The 26,209-nt window shown below is 46.1% G+C and overlaps 1 protein-coding gene across 1 annotated transcript in view; it reads right to left on the reverse strand.

Annotated features, from left to right (window-relative positions):
* Positions 1-1,160: 1,160 nt before the first annotated feature.
* Positions 1,161-26,209, reverse strand: part of GPR37 (G protein-coupled receptor 37) — an 83,238-nt gene continuing 58,189 nt past the window's right edge. Inside the window, exon 2 of the mRNA XM_069627839.1 lies at positions 1,161-2,710. Coding sequence (XP_069483940.1) covers positions 1,892-2,710 — 819 coding nt within the window. The 3' untranslated portion in view covers positions 1,161-1,891. The remainder of the gene's footprint in view (positions 2,711-26,209) is intronic.

Consider the following 26,209-nt stretch of genomic DNA (forward strand, 5'->3'; position numbering starts at 1 on the left):
CGAAATAGGCCAGAGAAAACAGGGAATCCAGGAGAGAGGCATAGTACGTGACATTGGCACTCAATCTCTGCCGAGACACAAAGTGCACTCTTCTCCGATATGGTCTGCTGCATATCGCTCGCCATACAATCACTTTCTTTATTGCCTCTCACAGTGATATGCCAGAAATAAAAGACAAAGCAACTAGCGGAACAGGGGCAGCCATCTTGAAAAATCAGACAATGTTCTGCATAGGCTACGCCAGAGTGTTTACTATGCTCATTTATTTATTACCAGATTAGAAAGTGTATTTATAATTGTGTTCATGTGGTGCTTGATTATTATGATATTTAAGAGGAAACGCGCTTGCCTTGGAAACAAGACAATGCAGAGCAACACAGTTTCAATCTCGGGTCAGCGCTCAGAAACCTCTGAGTATTAAGCACAATATTAATAACCAATTATATTTATAAGCAACACTCTATATTTGTAAGTATCTGTGTTATTGAAAACATATCTCAGAAAAATGTATAGGGACTTGTTACTGCACTCTTATTGCATTCACGGAATGTTTCTTTACATGTGTTAATGAATAGAGCGATGCAAGATTGTGAATCAGAGCTGGAGTGGCCATTGTTTCCTTCTCTGGTAATTCTGTTTTGGGCATTTGGACAGCTATCCCCTTACTGAGTGTCACAACATATCTGCAGATTAGTGCCCAGTCAAGGATGCCAGTTTAATTAGGTTTTATCTCTGCACCAATATTCAGATTGTGACTTCACGAGTACAAATCCTCATATATGTGAACTATAATGTTTCTACTTTCTACATGTCTAGTTACAAATCCTTGAGACCTTTACTCTAATCTGTTAAAAAGAAATCTACAAAAAATCCAGATTCACAGAACTCCTATTAATGTCGATGCTGGTATGTGTTAATCTATCCCAAATAGCAGCAACGTTCATTTATTGATTTGAAGATTTAAAAAGCGCAACTAAGGCCAAAGGACGTCTAGGCGCTAGTCAGGTTGCACTACTCTAACCTTTATGAGAACAAACTGTTATGCACACATATACTGCACACAAATAGCAAACTTGATTTTAAACACAAAGATCATTCATATATTTTCTAATGGTCAAAGTTTATTATTAATATTAAAGACACCACATTTCACACCAGTATTCTTTTTTGTAAGGCCATTCGATGACATTTTATTGTATCTTTGCTAAAAGTGGATTGAAAAATATACGAAGAAATACAAAGGAATTGGTTAAAAAAGGGTTGCTTTGTGTCAAAATTTAAATGATCGCACAACTTCACATTCAGATTTAAAACCAGCCTCACATACAGTTCCCCCACACTTTGTACATAAAGTATTGTGTAAAATCACAGCTGTGTGTAGGTGATCCACTTATTAGGTTTATCAAAATTGACGATAAATAAGGTGCAGTTAGGTTTTTTTGTTTTTTTTAAACAATACAATAAAAGCACCAGACCCAGTGACGTGATGTGACTTGCCAGGTTGGCATTATTCAGGTAACAGCCTCTTGTGAAAACCATACATATAATATAACTTGACAATTCCATCATCCTCGTTAATGTTCTTTCATGTCTTTATATACTTACATTTTCTCGATTTGTTTTATCAATTTTAAAAATTCCAACTTCTTGTAAAGCACAAAAATTGTACCTGGATGAGGAATGTCTCTGGTACCTTTGATAGAAAAGTGATTTCTTTTGGTGAAAAGATAAACACTGTGATCCAGGTCTGTATTAAGGCCATGTTTACACAGATGAAACGTTAGATGACTACCTTTCTCCGACATCTTGTACGCTCGCCTAGGCCTCTGCAGCCTTTGAATGCTGCTCCCCAAATTATGCTCACACCATTCTATAAATTTTGTTTTGTCTTTTAACAGTGAGTTCCAACAGAGGCAAACGTGGACATCTCACGCCGTATCGTGCTAAAGGGGGAGAGCTCAAGCTCGGTGGTGTACTCATTGTCATTGTCGTCGCTTGTTGCCGTCGAAGACTTCTGGGCACATTCTTCACAACAGCAACAGCAGCATTCCATGAAGGCCCTGCTGAAAGGCTTGCAAAAACAAAAGAGCAGAATCGGGGTCACACAGGACTTGAAGAACAAGAGGAACTGGCTGATCAGGTGAAGGAGGTCCATTGTCTGACGAGAGACCCCCGTGGACAAGTAGGTGGTGGCGATATTGCATATATTCTCAGGAATAATACAAAAGCCATACAAAATGGTCAGGGCCACCACTGTGCAGTTCATCTGACTCTCAAGGTGAATTTGACGCTTGTTGCCTCTCGTCGAGGCTTTCTCGGCCCTTCTGATCTTCCGCGCCGTCAACAGAGAGCAAGTGATGGTGAAGAGAGCTGGCAGACAGAAGTAACAGCCAAAGTACCACCAGAGTCTTGCGCCGTCGTAAGTGAGCGCCAACACATAGATTATGTCGGGAAGGTCTGTGGATATTTTTACCACGCAGCGGTCTGCTGCCGGGCTGCCGCCTATCTCGGGGCTCTCCTTGACCCTCTGGCGCAGAATCACTTCCGGGAGTGCTAGCAGCAGAGCCCCAAACCATATGACAGCCAGCTTGGAAGTGGTCGACGAGCAGTTCTCGATCATTTCGTAGTACATCTGCACGTTGGTGGCGGCGCGGAAACGGTCTATGCACAAGGCGCATAACGTAAAGGTGGTGACTCCGAGAGACGCAACCTGCGAAGGGGAACATGCAAACACATTAGTGAGACAATTTTGATAAAGCACATGTAAATAGACATGAAAACAATCTGATGAACTAGAATGTCCAGCATTCCTGCTCAACACACAATTATTTGCATTCTTTTTTATTGATTTTGCAAGGGTACATTTGTATTTTAAATTCGGATTTTCTAACCCACAGGCCTGATACAGACATGCCATAAATGCCAGGGAATACAAATACAGTTTATGGACGGTGCAGTACGTTAAGAAAATGTTGTTAAGAAAGAGAAAAAAACAAAACAAAAAATGTAAAAAAGCAACAAGACTAAAACATGTGTTAAAGAATGAATGGTTTGGGTATTTGAGTGGGAAAGGGTACATTATAAGGAAATAAGGAATCGATAGCAAATAAAACAGCCCTGTATGACTTAACAGATGCATGTACAGATATGAAAGGTTAACTTGTACCGCAAACCTGTGCTTTCTCCAGTATTACACCAAGAAAGCGCCACTGAGTTAGACCGCGCAGCACACTACCACAGATCAGCATCTCCAATGCCCCTTGTGAAACCTTTAGTGGGCAAAGCCCCTTTTCAGCCCCACCCCCGCAACCCCCACAGAAGTGAAGTACTTTACAAATAATGTCAACATGGGTTCTGCCCAGAATTTGCCTGTGCCTGCCCCCATGGAGGACACACGAGGGTCCTTGTGACACTTGGTACCTCTCACAATGTCAACCCAGGAGATTGGGTTGAATGTCTTGACCCAATGGAAGGTGGGCAATGCAGCCCACCTCACAAGGTGTGTGCCTCTGTCTACTTGGTTTTGTACGATCGGACTGAAAAGAAAGGTCCGACCGTACAAAACAACCGAAAAATGCTGCTACCACCAAAGGTTCGAACACCAAAAGTTTGAACCTTTGGTGGTAGCATTGCAGGTAAGTAAAATAAATTATGCAACACCCCACTCGCTATACTGTGTAGCATAGTGAGCGGGGTGTTGCGGGGGACACCCCTGCAGCACACCCGCAAAAAATAAATAAATAAATAATACAGGGTCTGCAGGGGTGTCCCCCGCAACACCCCGCTCACTGTACTTTACAGTATAGTGAGCGGGGGTTGTGGGGGAACCCCCTGCAGCCACCGTAGTATGTAAGTGTGTTCTCATGAGAAAGGTGCAAACTTTTGGTAGTTCGCACCTTTCTCTTGTGAACATTCCGGCCGCGGCAAAATCAGCCGCGGTCGCATCACTTAGAATCGTCTACTTCCATCTTGGCCATAGCCAGACACACAAAGTGGATCAGTTACTTTCATGAGGAATGCCGCTACACAATAACAGAAATGCTGCTATACAATAACAGAAATGTCGCTATACAATAACAGAAATGCCGCTACACAATAACAGAAATGCTGCTATACAATAACAGAAATGTCGCTATACAATAACAGAAATGCTGCTATACAATAACAGAAATGCCGCTACACAATAACATAAAATGCTGCTATACAATAACAGAAATGCTGCTGCACAATAACAGAAATGCTGCTATACAATAACAGAATTCCCCCTCCAGACAATAGAATATACATTAAAAGGCGGGCACAGCATAGACCAGAAAGGCGCCTCACTTTCTGTGATAAGGATGCGTGTGGGCGGAGTGCAACCAGGGCAGAGCAGTCATGCCTGTAGCTCTCCCCCTTGCCTTCTGATAATACAGTTCCAAGCCCATATCAATGCTAGCGGTGTGCAACCATTGGCTCCCCAAACGTAGAGACAAATAAGGCTGTCACCCAGAATCCTGCACTGTCGGACGGACCTGAAGTTTCTCATTTTGAAACATCATCTGGCCAATCGCTGATTGTTCCAATCAACTCTATTCTCCTCCCTTCTTGGCTACCTGCCTGTGGCCATCCCAGCACCTCTGCAACCCTTGGGTGCAACCTCTTTTTTTTTTCTCTCTCTCTCTCTCGACTACAACTCCCAGCAGCCTTTGCAAGTAAGGTCAATGATGAGGGATCACAGAGTTATAGTCCAAATGATCTGGATAGCTGCAGGTAGCAGATGCCTGATCTATGTGAAAGAATGATTATTTTTAATTAATGATTGCAATAAAAACAGGTCTTATGATGTTAAGAGTAATATTCCAGATCAGCAGGGCCCTCTTTGTGTTCAATTTGATTGATTGTTTGATTATATTGTTGAATGTACGAATAGGTGGACATTCTCTGAGAACATGGTTCTGCAAAGAGGTTTAGGCCGACAACGCCAAAAATCTCTAGCCTTTCGAGTTGATGGTGAGGGATCTTGGGAGTTGTAGTCCAAAACATCTGCAGAGCTGCAGATGGCACATCCTCGTCTAGGAGAAAACAAATCTAATTGTGCCTATTTGAAAGGTGCCTTGCAAACAAACCATTGAGGAGCATAGTCTCTGAAAGGGAATTGTAAAAGAGGAGGCATCTTTGCAGGCAACATACTCTTAAGGACACATGCAGTATTGCATGCTATCATTCCATTTCCTCTGATGCATGTCACTAAGAGCAGTTACTCAGCATGCCACTGTCGTTTGCATACTGTCATATGAAAACAGTAATCAGGGGTTGCACTTCCAATAATACCTAATCAATTAGTATGGACCTGAACCCCCTACATTCCAAGTTCACTAAAGGCTCACTGTCCTAAGCCTTCTGCAGGGGTGGACTGGCCTATAGGGAACTCTGGGGATTTCCTGGTGGGCCTCTGCACCCTGGGCCTCTTTTGTGTGGTGGTACCAAATTGTCTCATAGGAAAAGCATTGGGCTTGTTGAAAATGTGTTATATGGGGCCACTTTGAACATTATTTGCAGGGCCTCTTTTGGTCTAAAGTAATTATTTCCAGGGCCTCGTTTAGTTCCCAGTCCACCCCTGGCCTTCTGGCAAAGTAGTCAGACATGTCACTCCCTTGAAGTTTGCTTTGCTTTCCATTTTCACCCAATTTCTGAGCTGTGAAAAGACTCAGAGTTTGAGCTGGATGGGTGTGTGGGATGAGTCAGCGATTGTGTGAGTGGAAGGTTGGATGGATGGTGGAACGAATTGATGAAAGCAGTGACTGGGTGAATAGGTCAGTGAGAGGGTTGGCAGACGGATGGAGAAAGGGGAGTATGGGTAAAAGGGTGGATGGCTGGTACAAGTGAGAAGCGTATTCTTCTCAAGGTTTAACATTATTTGACAATGCAACCTGCAAATGGCAGCACTGTCCTGACCATACAGGTTTTGTTTGATGTACAGCTGGATGTTGCCCTTACATGCGTGACCCCATACCTGTGCTGCAGTGCTATGCGTAAGAACTGTCTGGAGAAACCGATACATTTTGATTAGGAAACAGGTGTGGCATATTTGGCCATGTTCTTCTCAAACACAGGCTTTCTGAGCAGATCCTCCTCATCACTGTTATAATTGTAGATTTTCTTTCAATGATCCGCAGGCAGAGATCCATTGCATCAACTGACGAGCCGGAACTGGCTCGTCCCTTTTATTATTTTAAGTCACATGGTCACCAACATGTGACCTTGGAACAAGCCCTGGAAGATACCATGCTCCCGGGAGGGGTGAGACACTACAAAAATCCTGAAGCAAGATGGTTCTGGTTTTTCTATGAAGCTAAATTCTCTGTTCGCAGGACTGCACTCTGTGCATAATTGGCAGTCCTTTTTGTGACCCCCCGAACCCCCAAAGAGGTTCCAACAAATAATCTTTTTTTATGTGAAAGTAAAGCGCATCACAGTTTTTGGTTACACCTTGAATTCCTCGGCTTCGCTCAGATGAAGCCTGTGGACTTTGAATGCTAGTCCTTCTTCCATGTTATTTTCAATTGGTCCATTAAAAGTGATCAAAACTCAGATTCTTTGGGAACTTTCGAAATGGTCTAACATGGCGTCAAGCCTTTCCTTGCACAACTTTTATTTGAAAGAAAAATATTGCAAAGACATTGTTTTTGACGAAACAATTACAATGAAGTTAGAAACATTCCGATGTATAAAGGGCCTTTGTTGAAAGTGCTGGGCTGCGAAACACTGTTGAAGGGAAACAGCCAACACAACACAAGAGCAACACCCAAAACAACTGAAACCTAAAGAACTGAAACCTGGACACCCTCAGCTAAAGAACGCATTATAAGACAATCCACCATTGAAGAATATGAATCCTATTAGACCAAGATAACCATTGTACAGAAGAGCACAGATCCCTAACCAAACCTACTAAAAACGTTCCGATATCCAGCATGCTCCTCGTCAAACACTAAACACACACATACCTCTACTGCAGCAGAAACCTACAACCACCACAAATTGCACACACTCAGCAACACCCAACTAAACACAGCACAATACAGAAAACTACACACAAATCATTCCCCGCAGACTCATGCAACAAACACATCCTAACCCTCACCAACTAAAAGAAGAACAGCACACAGTGACCACTCTTTCAGAACTGTAGCTAACAAAAGCACATCAAAGCTCGTCAGCGCTTTCCCTCTCCATCCCCCTAAAGACCTCCCACCCCTCCTTTCAGATCCGCCAGAGCGCCTGCAGACCATGATACTGGCACCAGTGCACAGTATAAATCACAATTACATAATGTCAGAGAATAAAGTCCGGTAGAGGTTTGAGGAAGACAGAATAAGACTAGAAATACAAGAGCATGCAGAGTAGGCATCATCGACACAATGACATATTCCTTATGTGAAGAATCCTACGGATCCCTCTCTCTACCCCTGCCGAAAGTCTCCTCCCAGGTGGGTAGGGGAAGGCAGGTGATTCCTGATCCTGTGGGTGGTGTACTCCAGGAGGATCACCTGGGTGGAGACAGGGCCCAGTGTGGTGAGGAGATCCCGTGGGATGAGACATCGTATCTTTCCTCTGATAGAGAGACTCTTACCACTTTACCAAAGGAGGTCATAGCTTATGGTCATTGTAATGTCCCTCAATATGAGATCTAAGGTTATAAACTCTAAGATCATAAATTCTGAGCACATTATAGCAAGAGCAAGACCCTTATTCGCGTCCCAAACTAAATACCCTCCTCAATCCCATAGGTGCCAGGTAAAGGATTATGGACATGTTTTCTTCTTTGGATCATCTTATTCTGTACAAGTTACATCTCACAGCCCGCCTGTTAACACTATTAAGGGAATACCTTTAAAAAGACTGTAGAAGTTGAAAAAACACATTTTTGTAGAACAAACTGCAAGTCCCAGAATTCTAGAGGGACAGGGACGAAGAAGAGGGCTGAAGAGGCATGCAAATATAATAGTCAGGCTATTAAGCATAGTAGCCATTGCAGGAGTCAGGCAATTGAAACGAATGGCTCACACCTGAAGCCAATTGCCTTGCCTGTGAAGCATAAAAGGCAGGAGCAGGAAAGAAGAGGAAGAAGGAGATGGGGCAGGAGTTGGAAGGCTAGCAGATGTAATAGCAGAGTAGAAGCACAAGGCTGGTAATTCTCGAGGAAGTGGGAGCACAGAAGGGACGCCGGTATGTGGAGACAGCAGATTTCACCTGCAAGTTCTCAGAGGGTCCTGTTTCCCAAAACCTACATTCCTATGGCTGCAGAGAGGAAGACGTGCTGAGAGTAAAGTTTTCTACATGTGCGCTGAGTTGCTGTGATTGCAGAGCTGTTACCATGCTGGAGCCAGAGGCAGAAGGCAAGCTGAGGGACTGGAGAGTAAAGGAGGCCCCCAATCAACGTGGCGGGACTGAAGAAACTCGTGCTGGAGAAGGGTGTGGGTCCCAAGTGAGCCAAAAGCAGAAGTAGAAGTCGAGGAAGTCCTGAAAGTTAACCAGCCCACAACCACAGTGTTCCTGGAGCCGGTGAGTGAAGCTCAGCGTTTAGGTTTACTCTGCAAGCCTTGCCGGCAACTGTAACCAGCTCTAGAGTAACTTGTGTATACTTAAAAGTGAACAAAAGTTGTTAGTTGCTTTGAAACAAATTCTGAACAATGGAAATGTAGCACGTGCACTCATTGTGAATGTTGCAGTGTTTGCGTGAGAAGCGAGGAACATTTAATCCATTGTTGAACATTCTTTCCGTTACCGAAGTGGTCACGTGCCCTTAATTGAAAAGGGAACACCTGGTAAAACCATTCCGAAACCTAACATTGACTTCTTACGAGAGGTACAAGTGAATAAAGCATCAAAGGAAGTTCTCGTGTGGCCAATTGTGTTTCCCGAGAGAAGGACAAGATCATCTCTGTGATATTATACGGGAATACAATTACTTGCAACGCTTTAAGGTTAAAGATCTATCTTACAGATTGCTCATGTGTGCCTAATTACATTTTCCCTTTGAAAACTGAACCTTGTAGTACTCACACTGAAGCGTTCTTTGTTATCTCAAGAAGCTGTTAATCTGTCAAAGAGAACAAGCATTACCGAGCCAAGAGGTGAACCCTTTCCATAGTTTAAAGCTATCCACCTTATCCGGGAAGTGACCAACGATCCAGTGGTCTCCCATACAAGTGTGGCTTTGTTACCTGAAGCTGGAAGAGGGCACTAGAGCTTCTGGGTAGTGACTTGAACAGAGACTGTGCGAGTAAAGCTGGGGAAGGGAGCTGGATGCTTGTAAAGACTATTATGGAAGTAGCCTGTAATGCTAAAGACTGTTGAAGCGGAGGGGAAGACAGTCGTGGGGCAGAGGCAGTGTAAATCTGTGGCAGTGAGAAGGACGGAAGAGGCAAAGAGGCAGCCCCTGTTCGAGAGTACCTTGCCTAGAGAGGTCAAAGTGTCTTGTCCTTACATGCCTAATAATCCTGAAGTACAAAGTAGAAGTAGGACTACCTGAACTGTGGTGGCGTATAAAGTCATCAGTGGATGTCACAGTGACGTGGTACGAAGAAGTGGCGGCACACTGTGGGGCAAGAGTGACTGTTCCCATAGTAACTGTAGTAGAACGGTCCTTGCTAAGAAGGAACCAGCAACCTAAAGAGAAGCATCTTGACAAATGTACTGCAGAGGTCCTAACCAATTGTAAAGTTGTAGATGACGAAGTCCTACACCTATTCTTGGAACTGTGGCAATTACTCTTGGAAAGAAGAGATCCTGGATCACCACTGGTGCTGTTTCATTGGCTGGAATTGGAAGTGGAAAATTGCTACCAGTGGATTTGTTTTGTATGAACTTTTGCTCTAATTTGGAACAGATAAGAATTGGTTGAAGACTTTTCCTTTGAACATTGGGAAGCAGACTTCACAACCTGGGGAAGGGATTTGCCCAGGACAGGTGAAGGTCCTCCAAATATTCTTCAATTATTGTTTATTATCTTGTGTTGTCTTGTTGCTTTATTTGGAATGTTGGTTGTTTAGAGTGAGGGCGCATTTACCCCCTGCTAGAGATTGTTCAAGAAAACAAGAGTCCCCAATGAACAAAGAGCCCATGAAAAAAGAATGAACCAAAGAAGAAATGGCAGAAGGTAAATAACCGAGCATCTCTGAAACTCAAGGGAATGTCTAATAGACCCACAAACTCCATTGGCAATGCCCGAAGAGGGCGAGAAGATGAGCGCCTGGCAAATTCATGTCCACATATTGCTCAGGAAGTTTGGGTAAGTGTATCTTTTTCAATGCCACTATAAAAGGGGTCTTGCTCATTCAATTGTAGTTCACGGCACACCATGTGGTTCTTTCCCCTCCTCCCTCAAGCACTCCCTTATGCGCCCCCTCCTGAAAAAACCTTTAGTGAACCCTACTTGTCCAGCTAACTACTACCCTATTTCTATCACCCCCTTCCTTGAGAAACTTCTGGAGAAGTTGGCCGAACTTACCTCACAAACACAGATCTTGTTGGCAGCCTCCACAACCATCAATCTGGATTCTGAGCACCCAGAGGCATGGAAACTGCTCTTCTGAACACCTGTGAAGAACTGTTCTCATCTCTAGACTCCAACTCTCCAGATGTTCTCATTCTACTTGATCTCTCCTCTGCCTTTGACACGGTCACCACTCCATCCTCATAAAACGGCCCCATGACACCCTGAGTATCTCGGAGCGGGCACTGGACTTCCTTCCTAACTGACCATCCATCCCAGGTTATTCTGGGCACCTTCTCTACGCCTACCTCCTTCAACCTCTCCCCCTGGCTCTTTAACACTAACAAGGCTCTACTGACACGCATCATTGCCTTCTTCTCCCCCAACTTCCAGTGCTATGCAGATGGCACTCAACTCTTCTTCAAACTTCCTACTGACCCCCTTGCTTCTTCCATCATCCCGGACTGCCTATCTGCTGTCTAGTCCTGGTGCACTTCTAACAATCTCTGCCTCAATGCCAGCAAGACTGAGATCCTTCCTATTGGGACACCTACTCCTTCTTTCTTCCCATCACTCCGGCCATGCTCTATGGACTCTCCCCCTTCTGCTTCATCTGAAGCCAGAAACCTTGGAGTCATCTTCGACTCCTCTCTCTCCTTCCTCCCTCACATCCAGAACATTGCCAAGAAGTCCAGCGTTCAACTCTTCCTCCCCCCTTTTCTCACTTTCCCCAAGAAGCTCAATGTTACTAGAACTCTGGTTCTCTCTAGGCTTGACTACAGCGACTCTTATCCTTGGCAACAAACCCAGCAACCGTATCTCTCTGCCCTAAAACCTCTTCACTGGCTCCCTGTTGCTGCACAGATTAAATTAAAATCTCTCTGTATCATCCACAAGGCTGTCTGGGGCCAGGGACCACGCTAACTGCAACTTGTCATCATTAAATGTTCTCCCTCTAGACCTCTATGTTCTCCTCTGGTACCAACTCTCTGTGTGTGAAGTGTTTCACTAAACAGAGGGTCGGTGGCCAATCTCTTTCTTCAGCTGGCTCCCTCCCGTGAAACAGCCTCCCCCCTTCCTTTTCATCTTGAGGCGAACCTCCTCAAATTCTGGATGCTCCTCAAGACTTTCCTTTTCTCTCCCTCCTTCCCTTCTTGCCTCCTCTGCTAACCTCATAGTCGTGACGATTGGTGACCAGGGCCCGAATGTGCCTTCGGGACCTGGTCTCCCACACCCAATTACCTCAGCTTCTGCCCACACACAGCACTTTGTTCGGCACCCACTGGGCTACCCCACGGTATGCATGCACCTACCCACTTATTGCACTTATAACACTTACTATACTTGGCACTTACATCTGCTACTCACCCACGAGCACAGACACTCCAGCACTTACTCTCACTCCCTCCCCCTCTTCTCTCTTTGCACTTGCACGTTCTGAATATTCACACAGCCTAGTAGGTTCGTCTTTATCCTCCTGTGTATATATTGTTTCATTCCCATGTTCCCTCCCTGTTCCCATGTGGGTGCTTTGAAACACAATATACTTGTTGTATAAGCGCCTAACACATGCAAATAAATAAATAAATAAATAAATAAATAAATAAATAAATAAATAAATAAAATAAATTATAAATCAGGACCGGTGTTATCTGATTCACTTGAACATCGACCTCTACACTTTTGCATTCTACAGTGAATACTCATGTGCGCCTTGAGAAAGTTCAATTGGAATCCCATAGGAAGATGACCGGGATAAGGAAATAGTTTTGATAGCGCCTAGATCAAAGAGGATCCAGGATTGTCCATGTGGAGAGCGGAGAAGAGGAAGGAAGTTAAACCGTGCATTCGGGATGGCTCTCTGGAGGATAGAACAGGGGCAACATGCTCGCCTTGGAAGCAAGACGACACGGAGCAACACAGGTTCGATCCCCGGGTCCGCCCTTAGAAACCTCTGGGTATTAAGCGTGCTATAAATAACTTATCATATCATATCACTCTGGTAGGAACACTCAGGCTCTTTATACCCAATGTCGGAACATAAGCAAAAGTAGTGTTGTGCATCCTAGTTAATAAGGAGGGGTAGAAGATTGCAGTGAAATCTTTGCTCTGACCACTACCTAGTGTGTCCTGCCCAAACTATTTCACAGGGCAACCTCATGGGCTTCTCCAAAGCACAATTAAACACACTGCGGATCACTGTGGATGAAGGTTATTAGACCAGAGCTGCACCAAGATCGGGGGTCTACAACGTTAGGGTCTTCAGATATGTTCGACTAGATCTCCCATCAGTCCTAGCCAGCATAGTGAATAGTGACAGATGATACAATTTGTAGTTCAAAACATCTGAAGAGCTGCCCAAGAAGGAGAGTAATTAGAAGTTAGATACCAGTTATGACATTGCAAGCCTAATACCAGAATTATAGGGAGTGATTGCCAACTGGTGGGTTTCCATCTTCCATAGCTCAGGGGAATGCAGCCTTTGGCTCTCCAGATGCTTTGGCCTACAACTCGCATCAGCCCTAACCAGCATAATCAATGATGAGGAATCATGGGAGTTGTAGTCCCAAACATATGGAGAGAGGCACAGTCTGCAGACCCCTGCCATTTTTCAATCATAGACGCAATTAATTACATAACCCTAAGTCAGTGAGTGCAGAGAGTAGGTCCTAAGTCCTTGGACACAGCAGACCCAAGCAGGTAGCTCCCAGAAGTGTAATCCAGGACTGAAAATTGCAGAAAATGGCAAAAGGCAGGTCACTCACACTACAGATTGCAATTGCCAGGCATCTTGGGCTCAAATCGGAAGATGTCTATGGCTGCTTCGACGTCCCAGTTCAAAAGCTAAGCAGGAGCTGAACCAAGCTTTGGACATTCAAAGGCCTGCTGCCCCTCGCCAGGGAAATTTGAAACCTAAAAGGAGTCATAATTACCTTAAATTTCTCATTGGGTCTAACAGCACCTTTAGCGGGCTAGTCCTCATCCACACATGGCTAACGTCATACCCTTTGCACGTGGAGGCGTCGGTGAAGACACCTATCCATGTATACAGTGAGCTGGTATTAGTAGCTTGCAGGGGTAATGACAACGGTAGTTTTAAGGAGGTGCATTAAAAGAGAGGACACACCCCAGATGCTGAGACCATGATGGAGGCTTCTGCAGGGAACTTCGAACTACAGATTCTGGTGCTCCTCAACCTCGCAAAGCTTCAGGAGCACCGAGATGCACAACTGTCTACATCCATGATTTGACATGGTGGGCAGCCAAAGTGATACTTCAAAGCATGTGTAAGCTTCATGTGGCCACCATGACCTATTTCCTCAAAGCCAAAAATGAGGACCTACAATGTCAGTAGCAGCGATCGAGTATATTGGAATTTGGAGCCACTGGGTCTTCGAGTAGCACAATCGCCGGGCCAAATGTTGTAAAGCAGTAGTATTAAACAGAATATGAAGCACGGTTATGATATGATATGATAGGTTATTTATAACGCGCTTAATACCCTGAGGTTTCTAAGCTCGGACCCGGGGATCGAACCTGCGTTGCTCCGTGTCGTCTTGCTTCCAAGGCGAGCACGTTGCCCGTGAGCTATCCTGCCCTCAGCTAGAGTTTCTCTGGTTGGGTGTGGCAGATTTCCTAAATTGACAACAAAGAGATCAGTAGTTTGGGACTTGCTGATTTATTTGTGCGCTTGATGCAAAGATTCCTTCAAATAGTGGTCCATTCCGCTACACGCGTTTCACCACTGAAATCAGGTGGCTCATCAGGAGGAAGACCACATGGATTGGGTGCATCAATGTGTTTCCACTAAGTTGGCTTAGACATACATCTTCAGAATTCTGCAAGACTTTTGCTGTATTCTCTGTTGCTGTAACATGGGGTATGCAGTTCAGAAATCTTGGGAGCAATCCTCAGCGTTGCAGAGATAACCCTTAGAATTAGCTGTTGTCAGAGGAGCAAAATCCTTTGTGTAAGATGGGTGGGCCAAAAAGTGTTGCCCGACTGAAAGTGATAATTTAGTCTCCTTGCGGTCTCAGAACGCTGATCCAATATTCTTTTTAACTACATAAGCTACGTTACGGCAACAGGGGATACACCTAGGTTGATGGGGGTAAGAGTGGATGATATTGCATTTGTGGAATATGCTCATATTGGATATGTGTGGATGTCGGTACATAGGGTGCCATAGGCAGATGGTCAGTGTGTGTTGATTGTTGTGTGTATGGCACCCGAGGATGATGATATGGATGATAGAGGGTATGTGTGGTGGTGAAAGGTGTTATCTGGAAAGATGTTTGTTGTGACTGTGTGCGTGGATGGTGGCGTGGGCTGATTGTGGATATAAGTGCACGGTTTCACATATGTTGGTGTAGGCTAATTGTGAATGTGTGGTTGGTAGTGCGTGGGGTGCTGGAATGTGTGGATGTTGGTCTGTATGTTGGTGGTGGCCCATGTTATCGGATGTGTTATAGGGTGTGGATGGTGGAGGAGGGCATGTGGGTGTGTAAGGAGCTGTTGGATGGTGGTGTGTGCGTGCGGATAGTGGTGGTGCAGATAGTGGCGTAGGCTGATGGTGTGGATGGTGGAGGGTACGGTTGAGAGTTTCTTCAGTGGAACTGGGCAGATTGCGGCTTTGTGTGGAAGATCAGGAGTGAACATGGTGTCGCACGGTGTGGGTTAATTGTGGGAAATGGTATGTATGTTTTCTTTTGCTGAGACAGAATGTTCTATTTGTAAATGAGCTATATATATTTCAGTGTGATTTTTTCACATTAATTCTGATTTTAAATATCTCAGGTTTGGCTAATATGTTTTTCAAAATGTTTGAAGCATGTAGAACTTCAAGATCAAGCACGCATTTGACAAAACGCTTGAAAATGTAAACTGACAATTTCAAAAAATCGTGTTCCGAAAATTAAATTTGCCCTATTGAGATCTTCAATCTAAGAAAAACAATTTAAAAAACGATTTCTTAATTTATTTTTACACATTTTCAACTAGTGGGTGGATGTTTACAAAAGGTGGCATGCTTGATTGGATCGGTCAGAAGCAGCAGCTTCCCACATTTACTGAAGATCCATCCACGGGTTCAAAGTAATAGGGGAAAACATGAATGCATTTTTCTATATAACATTCAAGGTAAACTTAACTATACCGCTGGGATATATTTTCAAAATGTATTCATATATTTATCAACATGCACACATATAATCATTGCCTTTGACCCTTGGGGCAAAACAGAAGAAATAGTTGGACCAAATACTGACATGTTTCAAGGGTGTTTATAAAAGGCAAAAAGAAAAAACCTATCTAGGCCTAGCCCCTACCGCTATGCGGGAAGTTCCCTGCCTACCAAACTTAAACTAATGGTGCTCCTCAAAGGTCTCAAAAGAAAACAGTCCTTAGTCCAAATCCTAAGCCACTAACTGCCCTGACCACTTTAAGAAAACCAAACAAAAAGGAGGAGACCGGGACAATGGCGTCAGCCTTGGACCTCTGCCTGGCCCAACACGTGGATTCCTTTTCATCAGGAAGCAGGTTTTTAAAAGTTCAACAACGCTCTGGCAAACATCAATAAACTTCTGGCAAACTTCCTCTATTTCTTATGATACAGTTATCAGCTTCTCTGTAGGTTCTGTATGCTAACTTTTCAAGTCTTTCCATAGACTCCATAAGGTTTCCTTTTTCTCAGGAAAGACAAGGTTTAACACAACTCCAGCATGTCCCGCTTGGTGCTTGACAGTGCCTTTGTCTTGTTTTTAAATATTAAAACCCCCCAGGTTTACTCTCCCCCCAATTCTGCATGTTATATTTCAGGTTTGTTGGACTCCAGAAAGTCCTCTGGGGCTCTCAGTATGCCATCTGGTTTTCAGGGATCCTGTAACCCTTTTAGCTTTTCCAGCCTTGAGTGTCAATTCCTTATTCGACATCTTGGACCGCATGGGTGTCATCTACACTAATTATGATGCAGATGACACCCAGACACTGATCCCACTATCAGGTAACTACAACTCAGACAACAAGCGACTTAATAAAATACACCTCATCATTCAGGCTTGAATGGCTACCCACAGCCTGAATGACGAGAAGACTGAAATTCTCATCTTACTTGCCCCTATCTACCTCAAAAAACATAACCCCAAATACACTTCATTTAACATAGACGGCAACTTGATTACAACAGCCAAGGAAACTAAAACCTTAGACTTCTATCTAGATGCTAAACTGAATCTTAGGAAACAGGTTAACGCCACTGCGTCGGCCACTGCCTATACCTGCACCCTTATCCACGGATGCAAAAACTATCTATCCATTAACAGCCACATGATTTTAGCACAAGCACTAATCTTGTCCAAACTCGATTACTGCAATGCACTTTACGTAGGCACTAACAAATCTGTGCTTAACAAATTCCAAACATTGCAAAATAATGCGTTATGCACCGCTTTGAGCATCCCAAGAAAGGACCACGTCTCTGAAACCAGAAGGTGTCACAAATGGCTCGCTATTCCGGATATAATCTACTTTAAGCTTGTCTCTATCTCTCACAAAAGCCTTAATAATGCAGCCCCCAAATACCTGATAGACAAAATCAATTTAAATACTCTAATTAGACCTACCAGATCTGCCAACTCCCACTGCATCATTACCACGCGCTACAACTTAAAAAGAGTAGGGGGTACCAGCTTCCCGCAAGCTGCCCTAGCCTGGAATTCTCTCCTGCTGAACTTACATTCGAACCTAAACTTCCACAGCTTGAGGCTCAATACCAAAAAATGGCTCCTTACTAAGGACACTACCGCCTTCTTGGCCTGAGCCTGTTAACCAGACTACCTGCACTAGCAACTTGCCTTCATGACTACTACTAGTCATGCTTAGTCTCTATTGACATTTCAAATTGTATCTATTTCCTCACTATGTACCCATTTCTACCTGTAGGCATTTCTACCTTTTGCCACTTGTATGTACCTATGTATACTAAGATGTCTTGATAAAGCGCCCTGATACCTGAGGGTGTGGTGCGTTGTATAAATAATAAACAAACAAACAAACAATGTCGTTTGGTTTCCCAGGGCTTCCCAAAGCCCTCTGGCCCACTGATAGGTTTGCTTTGACTTTATTCCGGTTTATCTGGCTCCCGTAACCCTTATGACTTTCCCAGCCTCGAATCATAATATTCGCCCCTCTCCAGCGCATTACGTTTTCGTAAGCATTTGCGTCCCTTCCGCTGCTCATCTTGACAGTTAATACGCTTCTGCTGCAGTCTGGTTTTGGCATTGGTAAAGAGGCCGCAGGCCCACTACGGCTTCCGTGTGGTCGTGCCAACAGACGAGACGGTTGCTTTACCATCCCCGTCTTGACCCAGGCCTCTTTGCTGGTCAGGATGCCAGCCTTCTGGCTTCTTGTGAGCGTCTTGTTCGCTCTCCACAATACTGTTGGATCTGTGGTCTAGAGGGACTTCGCACCTCCAGGACGTCTTCCTGTCACAGGATCACCACTACATAGGATTCTCTCCTCCCCATTCAAAGTTCTTTGTGGTTTTATGTACATTATGACAAAAAATAAGGCTTTGTCTTTCTTCTTTGACTGTGGCATTCAGGCAGAATCCAGCATTAGCTGAAGTCAAAGAGAGGGGAGTCAATCCCAGTGAGGTCCCACTTGCCCAGACCCCTAGACAGGGTCTTAGTTAGTGGCCTCGCCTCCCTAGCCTCAAAGGGGGGTGGGGCTCCCCTCTGGGGAGAAGGGACAAATTGTCCAGATTCATCATAATGTTCACTAATACACCAAATACATGAATATCGGCATGCACACGTGGTTTCCCACTGTGCATTCAAACACACAAGCCGGCCCACACACACATTATTTGTACGGATATACTTACCATCATGCACTTCTCTCCGTACCCTCCTAATCCTGCAGATCTGCCTATCGCCATGTACACATCTAATTAACCCCTGGTGTGCATACACCCACATATATATATATATGTGTATATACTTTAATGGTTCAGTAAATATCACTAACACTGTAAACCTCACTGTGTCTTGATTCTCTCACTTACCTAAAGAACAAAGATGAATGTAAACAACTGCAGCAAACACAACTTTGGCTGGTTTGGTTTCATTTTCCATTTGCCGTCAATCATACATTGTATGAGTGTTTGCATACATGTACATACATGTGCATGCACATGGTTCTAGAAATGAACGCCACACCCATTTTCCATTGGTAGCCAAAGGAGTTCAGGCCCGCTGTCCAGCCATATCCTGCCCCCATCATTATTGGGGCCTGATTGCACCAAGTCTGCTTTGTGTGTGATTGTGAATTTGCTGGTCTCTTTACACCTTAAACCGCAAATTGTGCTTCCGATTAAAGCGCTTCTCCGCGCAGTAAAAAAAAGAGCGTCAATTTAAAGTGTTAATATCCAAACCGTATTACACAATATTTCACAGGCTATTTTTATATAGCTTATGAAGCCTCGTGTAATATGTATATCACGTCTGACACCTTAAATTACACAGAGACATCCTATCTGACCATGCCATCAGGAAACCCAGCCTACGCCATTTCTCAAGCGTTTAACTAACATTATAAATGTCACACTGTCACTTTGCTGTCATTTATCCCAATTAACTGTCCTATAAACGAGATAGCACGATGCGCGCTCTATACCGCGCGGCGCTCCGTCGTGGGGAAAGTCATTTATTTTCATTTAGCTTAACGCATGCCCGGTGCCTGCATTACTTTGGCGAATAGCAACCGTTGGCTTGTCTTGTGAAGGGGCTGTTTGCACATTTAACAGCTCACCCTGGGTGAAGTTATTGAAATAATGGCCCTGTCAACTCTGTTGGCTTCGATTTTCGAAGGCCTACTGCTGCGGCCTTTTCATTTAGCGCCCTAGGGGTAGGCGCCGAGCAATCCCATTGGCGGGAAGGCGGGCAGAATGATCCACTGTGTCATGCTGGTGCTTCTCCCCACTATGCCATTATTTTCCCCTCTCTTTTGCTGACGCTTTGTTGCCCCAGGTCCCTTAGTCCCCCTGGTAGCCCCACCATCTTCGTCACATGCTTGCAACCCCCTAACCTGCTTAGATGCAGGCAGCGGCCCCACTCCATCATCTTCACACTCGGTCCTCTTTCGCTAATAACATAGAAAAGGGACATGCCCCATTTTCTGTTTTACGTGGCGGCCATCTTGTTTTTTTATTCTTTTTTTCTTAAAGGAAACTGGGGGAGCGGTGTAGGTGGGACCTAATTTCCCTTTTTAAACAACGATTTGCCCCCTATAAAGTGCTCCGGGGAGCTAACGGTATTAAGCAACTCAATGGGAGTGGGCGCAGCCACACAGTTGCCAACATGACCCATTCCAATCTGCACGTGCTTGTCCAGTCATGGTACTATTCTCTGTATTCTGGGACGTGTAGTTCTGCTAGTCCCATTATACAACTCAGACTACGAGTCCCAGAGTGCAACAGAAAAACAAGGACTGGACAGATTGGAATGGATCATGTTGCCAACTATGCAGACTTAGCTGAGTGTTTGTGTTTACAATGATATACAATAGAGGTAGAAACTGTTTAGAGCTTTATAAATATTATGACTTGTAGACAGGAAAATCAGTGACTTCAAAAGTAGTGTTTGTATAGAAAACTAGTTGATTTCTTCCAAGCTAGGAATTTATCAGGACTCCTGAGGGAGACCTTCCGCTATGCAAAGTGGAAGCGTTGCAAGCATCTGCTGGAGTGAGCCTGGACTGCTCCTGTGAGGGGGACAGAAAAAAAACCCATTATTAAAAGTTATCCTTCCTTTGAAATACAATGAAGCATGCCCAAAGAGTGGCACTTTTCTGGTCAGTGGACTGTGGCAGCTGAGGCCTACCGAACCAGGGCCTGACTGGCCAAGAGCAGGCCTACTCCCAGTGGACTGCGACAGCTGAGGCCTACCGAACCAGGACCTGACTGGCCAACAGCAGGCCTACTCCCAGTGGACTGCGGCAGCTGAGGCCTACCGAACCAGGGCCTGACTGGGCGAGAGCAGGCCTATTCCCAGTGGACTGCGGCAGCTGTGGCCTACCAAACCAGGGCCTGACTGGGTGAGAGCAGGCCTACTCCCAGTGGACTGAGGTAGCTGAGGCCTACCAAACCAGGGCCTGACTGGGCGAGAGCAGGCCTAATCCCAGTGGACTGCGGCAGTTGAGGCCTAGCAAACCAGGGCCTGACTGGGCGAGAGCAGGCCTCCTCCCAGTGGACTGCGGCAGCTGAGGCCTACCGAACCAGGGCCTGACAGGGAGAGAGCAGGCGTCCTCTCAGTGGACTGCGGCAGCTGAAGCCTAATGAACCAGGGCCTGACGGGGCGAGAGCAGGCCTCCTCCCAGTGGACTGCGGCAGCTGAGGCCTACCGAACCAGGGCCTGACTGGGCGAGAGCAGGCCTATTCCCAGTGGACTGCGGCAGCTGTGGCCTACCAAACCAGGGCCTGACTGGGTGAGAGCAGGCCTACTCCCAGTGGACTGAGGTAGCTGAGGCCTACCAAACCAGGGCCTGACTGGGCGAGAGCAGGCCTAATCCCAGTGGACTGCGGCAGTTGAGGCCTAGCAAACCAGGGCCTGACTGGGCAAGAGCAGGCCTCCTCCCAGTGGACTGCGGCAGCTGAGGCCTACCGAACCAGGGCCTGACAGGGAGAGAGCAGGCGTCCTCTCAGTGGACTGCAGCAGCTGAAGCCTAATGAACCAGGGCCTGACGGGGCGAGAGCAGGCCTCCTCCCAGTGGACTGCGGCAGCTGAGGCCTACCGAACCAGGGCTGACGGGGAGAGAGCAGGCTTCCTCCCAGTGCACTGCGGCAGCTAAGGCCTACCGAACCAGGTCCTGACTGGGCAAGAGCAGACCTCCTCCCTGTGGGCTGCGGCAGCTGAGACCTACCAAACCAGGATCTGAAGGGGAGGGAGCAGGCCTCCTCCCAGTGGACTGCGGCAGCTGAGGCCTAACGAACCAGGGCCTGACGGGGCGAGAGCAGGCCTCCTCCCAGTGGACTGCAGCAGCTGAGGCCTACCGAACCAGGGCCTGACGGGGATAGAGCAGACTTCCTCCCAGTGCACTGCGGCAGCTAAGGCCTACCGAACCAGGGCCTGACTGGGCAAGAGCAGACCTCCTCCCTGTGGGCTGCGGCAGCTGAGGCTTACCAAACCAGGATCTGAAGGGGAGGGAGCAGGCCTCCTCCCAGTGGACTGCGGCAGCTGAGGCCTACCGAACCAGGGTCTGACGGGGAGAGAGCAGGCCTCCTCCCAGTGGACTGCGGCAGCTGAGGCCTACCGAACCAGGGCCTGACGGGGAGAGAGCAGGCCTCCTCCCAGTGGACTGCAGCAGCTGAGGCCTACCGAACCAGGGCCTGACGGGGATAGAGCAGACTTCCTCCCAGTGCACTGCGGCAGCTAAGGCCTACCGAACCAGGGCCTGACTGGGCAAGAGCAGACCTCCTCCCTGTGGGCTGCGGCAGCTGAGGCTTACCAAACCAGGATCTGAAGGGGAGGGAGCAGGCCTCCTCCCAGTGGACTGCGGCAGCTGAGGCCTACCGAACCAGGGCCTGACGGGGAGAGAGCAGGCCTCCTCCCAGTGGACTGCGGCAGCTGAGGCCTACCAAACCAGGGCCTGATGGGGAGAGAGAAGGCCTCCTCCCAGTGGACTGCGGCAGCTGAGGCCTACCGAACCAGGGCCTGATGTGGAGAGAGAAGGCCTCCTCCCAGTGGACTGCAGCAGCTGAGGCCGACCGAACCAGGACCTAACTGGGCGAGAGCAGGCCTCCTCCCAGTGGACAAATTACATAAGTGGCCTCCCAATGTTTGTTGACGTGTTTAGAACAGTATTTGGATGTTTAAACAAAAAAGTCTAATTAACATATAAAAAGAACCTAGAGCCATTAAGGGGGAGGTATATATATATATATATATATATATATATATATATATATGTATATAGCATTCCCTCATTTACACAATACTTCTGCAAAAATATTCATCCTTGTGAACTAGAATACATATTGAAAAATATATGGATGTATTCATTATTTCTTGGTACATCAATGCATGACATAGCATAGTGATAGCACATCAATGTGTGGAGAAAAACAGCAGAACAATAAATAGAACAACAAAAGATCACATGTATAATCAAACAGATAAATTAGGTAGACGCAGTGTGTGTTGTACTAATGTGAGATTTCTATTGATAAGATAAGACAACGCATGGACCACTGTCTGTCTAGTCCAACTGCAGATTAAATCAAATTTGTCTACGTCAAGAAGTAAATCGAGTTTCATTATTTTGGGGTGTGATAGTGTTTGATGCACGCCATTATGACTGTGCGATAGTGACTGCCAGCCAATCCGTCTGTCCGGTGTGACGTTTCGGCATTTGTCCCTCGCTTGACTTTTGCCTTCTTCAGGACCCAGTTCAATTTCTTTGGGGCGACCCTGCATGCAAACATAAGCTTTAGTTGGTATGATTGTTAAAGGTAGGAAAGAAGCAATATGTTGCTAAAGGATGCAGTCAGCTTGGATGGAAAAGCATACTAACCTCGTGTCTTACTTCAAAAGAGGGCAGCTCTGTGGGCCTCTGGGGGTGTCTGGGTCTGGTAGGCAGATAACTGTATGCAGGGGCTACCTATGTGTAGGGAAAGGAAAAAGACGTTCATGTACATATCTTATTCTCTAGAGGGTAGGGCAGTGTCTGTGCCGTCTTGCTGAAAATAGGCTGGAGGCAGGTTGGAGTTAGGGCTCAGTCTCAGCGTTCTTACCCGAGCTTGGTCTGTGAAGAAATATGAACGGTGTTGCTTCCGCAACAGAGGTTGTCACATCTATGATTATAGTGCTGCGGTTGGTTGCTTGAGTCGCAGGGCATATGTCCAAAGCTCTTTGTGGTATGTGGTCCGCCTTATTGCCAGACCTGGTGGGACATGGAGGAGCACGGGTCTCTGGGCTACTGGGGGCTGTGTATACAGTTATCCAGCTTAGATGGCTGTGTCGTAAAAGAAAGTAGAGAGAATGCATTTAGGTGGAACGCGGGGTCTAGCCTGGTGGTTGCAGTAGTCTTAGCTACGGTGCTGTTTCCCGTTTATTGAGTGTGTCCCATGGACTTGGAAGCTCGATGAAAGAAAGGTAATACCGAGCAGCTCGATGGTCTCGGAGATATACTCTGTGTTTAGTGAGGTGCGGCAAGGTTGCCTAGGGAACCTAATGGAAGCCTGTTGAATTGCGGGCTGGCTGATTGGCTGTGCGTGCATGTAAGATTTGGCATCATGGCCCTGGTGCAGCGGGAAAAGTCGAGAAGGGTGTGCATCTCTGTTGGTGGGTTGATAGGAGACCTTTGGCTGCGTCTCAAGGTATTGAAAGGTGGCCACAGGTGTCGGAGCATGGTCAGTAATCTGGAATCCGCCAAGTATTTTAGCATGTCGTACCATGCATTTTTACACATTATATGGCCCTTATATGTAAGTAGAATAAGCGATGTGTCTCATATGTGGCTTAGTAATGCACACATAGTGGAGCTCCCACAGTGTTAGGAGGTGGGAAAAAGGAGATGGTGGTCCAGTCTCTGCCGGCTTAGCGTCTACTGGGGTGCTCATGTCTTAAATGTCGGTATATGATGCTGGAAGCAAGTTTTTTTAAAAAATTGTATTTCAGCATGGTGGTGTCGGCTCAGGCGAAGGGAGTTTCTGAGTCCATCATTTTGGAAGTGGCTCCATCGGGTGTGAATATAATACAATGCATGCCTCATTGATACCTTCCCTTTGTGTGTTCAGTGTGTGAATCCACCTCCTCACAGTGGACTGCAGCAGCTGAGGATCTTTGCCAGGTGACCAAGCCGAGCCTGGGAAGCGTTTTTGGAGAACGTCTTTCCTAGCAGCGATGCCCCCTGTGGCTGGGAGGACATTAGCTGGATCAAGGAGAGAAGGTGTTTGTTGAAGGGATAATCTTCTCCTGTCTGGGGAAGGGAAGTGACGCGATGGAAGGTGGCTTCCTACTATGCTATGTTGCTTGCTCCTCTTTCAGCAGCGTTCCTTGCAGAATGAGAGTGGACAGCTGCTAAGTGAACCGCCCTTCTTCCTACCAGAATAATGTGCCCGTGCCTTCTTGCACCGTGGTGCGCTTCACCAGGAAGCAGGGCCTGGTGGCATACCGGCTCACAGAACAGTGGTGCAGGCAAGCTCCCAGACTTACCGGCACCTGTACCGCCTTCCTGCACTGAAAAATGTCAAATGTTAATTGTCCTTAATCTATGTAGGTCCACCCATGTACTGTCCCCGGTGACTGTTCCATTTACTCCCCCCACAACCTGGTCAGAATGTCCCTCAAACTCACCCCATTTTAAGAGATTCACTGCTTCCTGTCAAATCTGAAATCTTATCTCTTGTATGTTCTTTTGCAATCAAAAGAGCATTGTTTTTATCTATATAAATACAAATAAATAAATAAAACCATGAATGCAACTTTTCTTGTATTTTGCAGTCTGTTCTGATTCTGCTTAGTCTATCACTACCAATATAGACCTATTTCCCTCTCACATGCATTTCTCTCCAAACCCTACACACCTATGGTGCGTGCAGTCAGGAGTATTCTGGGAACCATTGATTGTCCTGAGCCACATGCCTTAGAGGGAATATATCGTCATGCGTGCATCACAAGTTTTGCAGCTTTTCCCATCAATCATTGTGGATAGAGGGACTAACCAGCCGATCAGTCCCATTTCAAACTCGATCACAGAGATCCAGCCAGTGCCAGATTAAACCCTGTGGAGGCACAGAGGCAGTAAAAATGTCGGCTGCCCCTGATTCACATTATCCCCCAATACGTTTTAAATTTTCTGCAACGCTTTACTTTGATCCGTTGTGTGGGGCACCAACAAGAAGTGGGGACCATAGGCTGGTGCCTACCTGGCCTAATGGATGATCCAGCCCTGGATCCAGCTGGTATACCCTCTATCTGTCCTCGGTGAGTGTGGGCAGTGACTGGCCCGGACAGCGAACACCGAAAGGAAGCATAGTCTGCTTTCTATATCAAGTGTTCGCTGCGTGGAGCAGGAAGTGGATGTGCAGAGGACGAGCAGGTACAGATGTTGCGGGGGAGCTGTAGAGGGTATAAGGTGGGGGATGAAGGAGTGAAGTCAGGGTGCACCGGGCACAAGCAGGGGTGGCATGGGGGCAAAGTCCCCTATTAGGAGTACAGACAGGAGGGACGTGGGTCGGGGAGGGAGCGAGGTGGATACAGGGGTTGAAAACACCCATTAGCAAGGATTGCTGGAGTAGGGTATTTGAAATAAGAGGATTCGGCAGGATGGAAAGGCACGAGAGGAGCTTGGTGGGTGTGCATTCGAGGGAAACAGATTTGACGAGTTGTAGATACGACAACACCACTCGGGTAGGATGTAGGTATAATGCCATACTTGCCAACATGATCTGTTCCAATCTGTAGATGCTTATCCAGTACTGGTTATTTTCTTTGCATTCTGGGACTTGCAATCCCAGTTTTATAATGGGAAAAATGGAACTACAAGTCCCAGAATGCAAAGAAAAGAAACAGTACTGCATAAGTACCTACAGATTGCAATGGGTCATGGTGGCTAGTATGCAGTGTCTCTGGTACTGAAATAAAAGGTTTTGCCTTGAGCTATTTGCTTGTTTCATTGTTTAAGATAGTGCCAACATGATCACTTCTGGCTGCTTCCAAGAGCCTTGAAGCA

This window comes from Ambystoma mexicanum, chromosome 12, assembly GCF_040938575.1.
Source record: "Ambystoma mexicanum isolate Mex_15411 chromosome 12, UKY_AmexF1_1, whole genome shotgun sequence".
Taxonomy (NCBI): domain Eukaryota; kingdom Metazoa; phylum Chordata; class Amphibia; order Caudata; family Ambystomatidae; genus Ambystoma; species Ambystoma mexicanum.